At 34.3% G+C, this 9,466-nt stretch overlaps 1 protein-coding gene across 1 annotated transcript; it reads right to left on the reverse strand.

Annotated features, from left to right (window-relative positions):
• Nucleotides 1-4,747: 4,747 nt before the first annotated feature.
• Nucleotides 4,748-9,267, reverse strand: LOC117116950 (angiopoietin-1 receptor-like). Its single transcript, XM_033261094.1, has 3 exons — nucleotides 9,171-9,267; nucleotides 8,630-8,776; nucleotides 4,748-4,899 (listed from the first exon to the last, which is right to left on the reverse strand). The coding sequence occupies exons 1-3, from the start codon at nucleotides 9,265-9,267 to the stop codon at nucleotides 4,748-4,750; spliced, it is 396 nt and encodes a 131-aa protein (XP_033116985.1).
• Between the last annotated feature and the right edge of the window lie 199 nt (nucleotides 9,268-9,466).

The following is a 9,466-nucleotide window of genomic DNA, read 5'->3' on the forward strand; positions in this document are numbered from 1 at the left end:
ATAAATCGTATCAAACATAGCTCTTCAACGAAAGTTCGTTATCATAGTCATATGAAGAAAAAGGTCGCTGGTTGGAATCGAACCCGCAACCTCTTGTGCCTTCCGGATTACTTCCTGCAAATCTAGAATGACAAAAACGTTCTGATGTACAGTAGGCCTATGTATCACAGGCGCTCCATGCATTATGTAGATTTGTGTAATAATAATACCGGTATTTCGGATTTGTTGACGTCCTGTTTACATTTAAATTAACAGAAATAATTGACATTGGTTTACTAACATGTTTTGCAACTAGCTCCGGTAAATCCTGAAGGACATATACAGGTTCCGATGCCTGTATCACATACTCCTCGGTTGTAGCATACTTCACAATCCATGGTACAGTTAGGTGGAGACCACTTGTTATGTGGACATTCTGAAACACAAATCAACTTGTTAAATACTAATAATAAAGTGAAATTCATATATTACAACATAAAATTTGTATAAAAAAACAATGTTTTGTATAAATTCAACGACAAAAGAGGATACAATTGAATAATTTCTACAGTTTATAAATAATTTGTAAACTCGTCTAAAACGAAATAAAAGCGTTCCGTTATATGTTATTTTTTTGGTTTAGATTTGCCAGTTACATTATATTATAATGAAAATGGCAAATCTTAACAAAAAAAAAAAAAAAACATGTTCGTAGTGGCAAACATTAAGGTAGCCACACAGTCATATATTAGTGTAAGCTATATTTCATCCAACATTTAGTTCATTTTATCCATTATTTCTTTTATAACTCCCTCCCGTAATGCCAGCACTCCATTACTTTTTCCACTCATCTCATATGTTTTATAATAAGTCCGACATTTATCCGCTTATGTGTGACTTTTAACCAGAATATTAAAAGGAATGAACATGTAGTAGAAGTTCAAATAAAATATAATCTACCTCTTACTATCAGATGCATGAAAGCGTGTTTTCCTTCGTCCCGGCTGTCATTTATATAACATTCATAAACCCCGGCATCATCCAATGTAATAATTTCGAACGAAATCTCCTTCAAGCGGTCCCATTCTATGTTATAATTTCCGTTCTTCGCCCATCGTAAGTTTTCAATACTTGCGTTACGTTGATCGACAACAAGTGTAACGTTACTATCCCATATACTAACGGTCTTAGTATGAACAATCGGTATTACAGACGCTTTGGATAAAAATACGTACTGTAAGTTATTTCTTTGCTTTTTAAACGCCTAGTCAAATAATAATTTCTTTAAACTCTAAAAATTTAATTTGAGTTTTAAAAAAATGTTTTTTGATTTTATAATGTAGCAATGGTTTTATTTCTTAATTTTTTTATGATGTTAACCATTTTTATTAGGATGTTATTTGTTTAATCTATAATGTCATTTCAATTTTTTGGAAAATTTGAATATAGGCCTTTAATTAATAAAATAATCTATAGGAACAATTTTAATATGTATATTTTTGTAATAATTTTTAATGTTTTTTATATTATACTATCGTGGTTGTTTTGTAAAAAGTAATTTTTAATTATATCATTATGCTTGTAAATTAATGTTACAATAATTTTATTTTTGTTAACTGTGATTTCATTTACTTTTTATGTTAAATAAAGATACCAAGATATATATTTTCAATCAAAGAATGTTTGCCTGTAGTTATGTTGGTGTGAGTGGTGTGTGGAGGGTTACGAAGAGGGCGTGTAGGCATGTATGTAATGAGGTCATTAGTAACAATTTTACAAAGAAAGTGTTTGGTACTTCATATTATTTGATTTAAAAATCACTCTGTTAAATTACTGTAAAAAAATCCTTTTTATTGGGCTTATTCGACTGGTTCATTTCGTTGAATACGAATTTTCGTTGAGTATTATTTTCATTCGACTGATTCGTCAAATAGACTTCGTTGACAACGAAAATTAACGTAAACCAGAGTGCGTTATAATCAGCGTTAAGTTATCCACGTGACCACAAAAACATGGCCGATTGGTGAGTTTATAAACAACATCTGCGTTAATATAACTTAGATTAAATTTCATAAAATAAAAATTATAATATTTAGCCACATGGAGTCAAAAAATAATTGTAGGATAATAGAATTCAAAAACTGGATGAAAATATTTTTTTACGAAAAACGCATACTACCACAATTTGAAGCAATCTTGATTAAGCAACGTGTATCGCGGTAACTATACGGCCATTTTGTTTTGTCGAGTATTTACAAGTTTTCTATTCGACTGGTCGTCTTCGTTTGAGTAGGATTTACCGCTGCGCAGGTAGGGGTGGTTTTAACGAAGAACGACCATCGAATACGGCCATTGATTATTAATCAAGTTAAGAGTCAATGCAAAAAATGCGGAAAAGTTATAATTTAGCTCTTCATTAATTGATGAAATGTTTTTCTCATTAAAATGTTAAATTAAAGGCTAGTAACTATACTTAAATATACATATTAAGTAATTGTTTTCATTCTCTAGATCTAGTAATAATAACTAGACTTACTATGTCTGTTCGTAAAACAGAACATAGGGCTTTTCCATATTGCCAAAAAAGCTGATTTAAAAAGTCTAAGTTAAAATAACGCAAAAAACAAAAATGAAATCATACGGAAAATGATGAAGTTAAAAATCATGAAAACCAACTCGACGTCAATATTCACAATATGTAGAACGGCCTTATATTTTGATATTAATTAATGAGTTTTTTCTTACTAGGCCCTATTTATTTTTTTTTAAATATGACAAATACAACTAAAGTTTTTGTCCATATTTGTAAAAGAATTATTATAAGAGCTCATAAATATCATGTTTTACAACATTTTCTGTATTATTATTATTATTATTATTATTATTATTATTATTATTATTATTATTATTATTATTATTATTATTATTATGTTGTGGTGTTATTAAGATGTATTTGCTGTCTGCTGATACACAAACTATATGAACAAAATATAATGAACTTACCATTTTCATGATGAACTATGATTGTAGCAGTGTCATTTCGAATACCTTTCTTTGGGTACGCAGCAGCTGTAAATACACCAACTCGGGCTTCAACAGTGGAGTTAGTAATTTTGAAACTAATTTCAGCTTTACGGAAAGTGGACGAAGCACTCTCAATGGTTTTGAGTGTACAATCAACGTCAGCAAAATCTTTTAAATCTGAATTATTACAAAGAGGTTTCTCCGACAGATGATACAGATTGACCAAGAGTGTAGGCCTAATATTCAGTGTGATGTTCGTTGTTTGGTCGTTTCCCAGTGTATAACCACGAATATCAGTTTTTGCAGTATCATTAACAGCAGGAGTTGGAGTGAAACCTACCATATTCAATTTGCGCCTATCCACACCTTAAACACATGCAAATAAATAATTAAAGTCAGAAACCTTTATCGACCTACAAATGATAGTTAATAATAATATTTTCCACACATATACTTCAGTAATAGAGTACCTTTCATCAGGGTTCATCCAATTAGAGAAAAACACAAATATTCTCAAATGATAGCACACACAAGGTATTTATTATTATGAAATTTAAGAAACTTATATAATTTGATTTATGATGAATAGAAACAATCAATTAGAAAGACCGAGATAGAAACAGCGATTTATCAAGCAAACTGACTGGGATTGTTATGTTGGGATTGCCTGTTACCTACATCTTATGCCTGTGTAGCCAGGGTGGCATGTTGCGTTCACATCACAGCCTCTGGAAGGGTGACACTCAGTAGCATTACAATGACAATCTTGTAGACAGTCAGTTCCATATTTGCCAGCTTCACATTCTAAATTTAGACACAAACCAATTAACGAAACATCATGGAATTGCTGTAGCTAAAACAAATTAATGGCCATTATGTTCATATAACAACAAAAAAATCATAAACTGTCGGTACACCTTGTGTACAAATACGGTTTTTGAGGTAAACAAACTGATTGGTTTTTCTCGGCGTTTCTTGTTTATCGTAGTCCCTTGAAATCTTCTTTTTTAGCGCTCTCTCTTATTGCTCTCCAGCAAACCCGCTATGTGTAAACAAAAAAATTAATCTATAATCAACCCAAGTGAAACTGTGTTATGCTTGTAGATTACAATTGCTTTACTTGTCTGGAGGGAGTGCCGAGTAGGTACTGGAGCGATTAGCGTAGAGTCCTTCCAATGAATTTGTTGATTTTCTTTGACGAGTAGAATGATGGATGACTTTTGGTATACACCACGTCTTCCATGACCTTGATGTTCTTTGCGTCTGATGTTGAGGTCTCTATCAGTCTCACTAATGTAGACTTTTACTACATTCACATGGGTCCTGTATACCTCTGGACGGTTATTGGGCGATGGTTTATCCTTGTGTGTGTGTGTAGTATCCACTAACATTTGTTAGGTGTACTATGGTAAATTTTGATGTTGGCTGAGTTGAGATATGTGAGGTGGGCCTCTATAAGTCAAGGCGATCGTACCATTTTCATCTCACCGAAACGTCGAGACAACCAACCAGTGGTTTTACCCCAAAAACCACATTTTTACACATGGTGTACTGAAAGTCTAATGATTTTGTTATTGATAGTCGCCATGCAAACCGTCAAGAAATATTTAATATTTTTGCTGATTAGCAATCGAGTTAGAAAAGATAAAACATAATCAGTAGCTCTGCCAAGATAACAAGCAAGTTGATTGCTGTGATTTAAATATGTGTTACCTAAACCATGGAGGAAATATATTAAGATATATTAATATATTTCCTCCATGCCTAAACATCTTATGCCTGTGTAGCCAGGGTTGCACGTTGCATTCACATTGCAGCCTGTTGTACGATTACACTCACTAGCATCATAATGACAATCTTGCAGACAGTCAGCGCCATATTTGCCAGCTTTGCATTCTGAATATGCAAACAGTAAGTTACGAAAACATCTTAATATAATATGTTTATAAATATTACTATAAATAATAAAGTAGAAACAGCAAAGCATCAACAGCCACGCCAACAAGAATAAGACCAACACAAAATAAGGTCGGTTGAATATTTTTGGTTGATTAATTCGTCCCTTATATAACGTAGTGGCGAATGTGGAAAAGTGCATTTTGAGAAAAACGCATTTAAAGATTTTTGAAAATAGTAATTTTTATTAGCATACCTCCTTTTTTATGAAATTGCCTAAATTTCTCTATGACTATAGTACATTGCCTTCATATAGCTTTCAATCATCAGGTGGTAGGTAGATTTTCCTATTGTTATAGTGGCGGCATTTGGATATTAGTTCAGATCTTTACCTTACAGATTACCTATCTGCCACCTGATGATTGAAAGCTGTATATGTGTAGTACAGAGTCATATTTAGTCTACCTGAGGATCGCATTAAGCGTGAAACACCGTGTCGTAGACGGTTGTGTTCTATTAATATAATATAAATGTTTCTAGGCTTTAAAGCCCTGGTAGTGGTAGTTGGTGAATATAGGATAGGTGAAATCACACAAAAATTACCGATTGTCTGCCAAACTATAAAGTTGAACAAACTTTGTATAGCCGATAAAAAACAAAACAAAACAAAACATAACTGTGTTTTTGTCACGATTATGCCTGTAACTTCATGTTTCCTACAGGATTACTACTACCAGGGAGTTGTATGGACGACGTCCGATCAGGTAACAATATTTGGTTAGGCGTAAGAAGCAAGGTCAATATGATAGAAAAAATATATAATTTTACTCTTAGTTTTGGCATGAATATATGCTTTATTTTCTTCTTATTAATATGCCTGTGCAACTATTCGAGGACTGCTTTAAATGCGGCACTTTACAACTTATTATCATGCAACGGCGGCGGAAGTGGGGGGGGGGCAGGGCCATTAGCCTGGCACCCCTCCCCACTTTTGTGACTGTTCCCCACACCAGTGACAAACATTCTACGAACGCTGCAATGTCATTATTATTATTTTTATTTTTATTATTATTTATTATTATTATTATTATTATTATTAGGCCTATTATTATTATTATTATTTGGTACTTACACCTTGTTTATTTGCACCTTATAAATTGACCTATTATTATTATTATTATAAAATATAGATTTTTTTTTTCATTTTCTAACGAACATTACAAACTCCCTTTTTGACTTGAGCAACCAAACGTTGATTGACGTCTGTATACGTGCGTCTGTAAAGTTTCCTTGAAACCTACCCTCGAGCATGAAGAAAAAATCGCCTGCAGCTTAGCTCAGTCGGCTAATCTGGTGGTAGCCGCTGTGTGTGCGCTGATCCGTGGAGATCTCTAGATCCCCGGTTCAATTCCCATCGCTGCTTCTCCTTGTGTTTCAGCTAGAGGGCTGAAATACAAGTTACAATAGCGCACCGTCTTTCGGATGAGACGTTTAAGCATTTGGTCCCGTGTGCATTATGGACGTGCATGTGCATGTGCACGTTAAAGAACGCAGTACACTCTCCGGAAAAGAGTAGGGGATTGTCTCCCGGTGTACTGCCCAATCACCACCAGAAGGACCCCACTGGAAATAAGTCTTCTTCTAGACTTTCGTGGGCTATCCTTGGTTTTTACACCGAATAAATCCAATCTAATAGAACGTCGCTCCATTAAGAGTGTCTACCTCCCCCATTATGCCTAAATACAGAATTCACCAATGCTCTCTAGTTCTCTTTATGCTAACTACGAAGATGTATAGTAAGTGTATCTGATTGGCTTACAGTAAGCCTTAAAACTAGCGTAATATAACCACATTTAAACTTCATCTAATTTAACAAAAACAATAAGATACTTAATTAGGCCATTTTCTAAATTAAAGTTCTCTAAAGGTTAACTACAGAATTTACAGTACACTTAATGTGTTATAGGTTGTAAAAACTGTATTGGGTAAAAAAAAAATATTTCGAATAAAAAATCTTTCGCTTGACATTGGAAATTTATCATTTGTGAAACAAAATGATAGGCTATGTCAAGTGTTATATTGAACAGTGGTAGATTCAATGGGGAACCCAGTCAGCACGGGACCCCATCCTCCTATTTTTTTTTCAAATAAAAAAAAAAAAAATGGAGAAAACAGACAAAATTGTATTCAAATTTTAATCCGAGAGTGCCATTTCCGGCCATCTAGAGGTGCCATAGTCATAAATTGTTGTGGGGCTGAGGCGGGTGGACATTCTATTTGCGCAAGACCCTCCCTGGAACCCTTCTATTTCGACTTCCTGGACCCGCTACAGTTGGAGTATCATTTCCGGGCTACATAGAAGGGTAATTTTTATCCATCGGGGGAAAATTGAAGTTTTCGTCGGGGAACCCATATCAAGGATAACCCTCATGATAAATAATCCATTGAGGTCGTGGAAGCAATCTCGACATCGACTTTGTTCGGAAATCTGTGGCGCGTTCAAGGGTGGGGGGGGGGGTCGGAGGCCGGGTAGGGGGGGGGGTAATAGTTTTTTTTTTAATGGAGATATAAGGAAAATTATATTCAAATTTTGAGAGTGTAAATTCCGGCCATCTAGAGGTGCCATAATCACAAATTGTCTTACCCCAACTATGGTGGGACTGAGGTGGTATAGATTCTCCATCTGCTGAAGTACCCAGTGGCGGATTCAAGGGACTCAGCCGGTCCGCCACTAAACCCCCTAAATTGTTCAATAAAAAAAGGATATATAAAGATAATTATATTCAAATTTAATGTCTGGAAGTGCAATTTCCGGCCATCTAGAGGTGCCATAATCACAAATGTTCTTACCTCAGCCCCAATCATGGTGGGGCTGAGGTAGTATAGATTTTCTATCTGTGAAAGTACCTTCTCTGTGCCCTTCTATTTCGAATTCCTGGATCGGCCACTAAATTACAACAAATATGAAATCATATTACAGTAGCTTGATGCCTATACAATAACTTATAAAATTCACCAAAGTTCGTAAAATATCCGTAGTTTCGTAAAATATCCCCACCGGGGGCCCTTGGCGGCCCCCTGGCCCCCCAGCCTAGATGCTCGCTTCGCTCGCATACTGGACCTTATGAAATAGCCCCCCCCCCACCCACTTTCAAAAACGTTCCGCCGCCGTTGTTATCATGGTACTGTAAGTGATTAAAACCGTATCGAAATACATGAAATGGGCCAAAAGTTTTATGACTTGATTCTCATGATCGCGACGTCGACTTTGCAAAAAAGCCAAAATCGAGTCGGTCATTTCTATTGGCTAATCATTAAGTAATATCATTTACCGTACCTTTAGCAATCGGAAGTTCCGATACGGTACCGTATCTCTAGCCACGGCGTTATATTTTTATATCTACCAATGTGTAATTTTATATAAATCATAATCTTATCGTTATTCATTGTGTTGTTTGGATATTTTATTATGTACATAGAATTTTATTGTTTGCTCTAATGAATTTTATCATATTTCTAGTTTTATAGGTCTCAATTTAATTTTAATGTTCTCAATTTTGTAATCTTTTTGTATTCTCATGTAATTCAGCGCTAATGCTGCCATTTGAGATTGAATAAAACATATTGAACATATTGAACTTCAGGAAAGCCAATATTACAGATTATCTACATTTAACATACTTGATTATTAGACTACTTTTTGTAAATCTCAATCCTTTAGTAATCTTACCCGTTTCACAGCTAAGTCCTTTCCAGCCAGCGTGACAGGCACAACCTTGTGGCATAGGCGGACAAAACAGATTCCCTTTGCATCCGTCATCCTTATTACTTTTATACGGAGTTAGACCATCACGCCCAAAACGATTACCACCAAGAGCTGAAAAACATATACATATATTAAATATATAATATATATATATGTATATATATATATAGTGTATATAACAAGTAAATAATAATACAGTCCTCAAATATAAAGGAACATGATGTTATAAAGCGTATCAAACATAGCTCTTCAACGAAAGTTCGTTATCATAGTCGCATGAAGAAAAAAGTCGCAGATGGGAAACAACAACCTTTAGTGCCTTCCGGATTACTACCTACAAATCTTGAATGACAAAAACGTTCTGATGTGTAACAGGTCTATGTAACACAGACGATCCATTATAGCATTATGTAGATTTGTGTAATAATAATACCGGTATTTCTGATTTGTTGACGTCCTGTTTACATTTAAAGTTAACAGAAATAATTGACATTGGTATACTAACATGTTTCGCAACTAGCTCCGGTAAATCCCGAAGGACATATACAGGTTCCGATGTCTGTATGACATACTCCTCCGTTGTAGCATACCTCACAATCCATGGTACAGTTAGGTGGAGACCACTTGTTATGTGGACATTCTGAAACACAAGTCAACTTGCTAAATAATAGGCTTAATAATAAAAATTGAAATTAAATTGAACATTAAATTTGTCAAAAAAAAAAAAAAAAAAAAAAAAAAAAAAAAAAAAAAAAAAAAAAAAAAAAAAAAAAAAAAAAAAAAAAAAAAAAAAAAAAAAAA

Source organism: Anneissia japonica, unplaced genomic scaffold (assembly GCF_011630105.1).
Source record: "Anneissia japonica isolate Jap-2015-1 unplaced genomic scaffold, ASM1163010v1 scaffold287943_len491860_cov182, whole genome shotgun sequence".
Lineage (NCBI taxonomy): Eukaryota > Metazoa > Echinodermata > Crinoidea > Comatulida > Comatulidae > Anneissia > Anneissia japonica.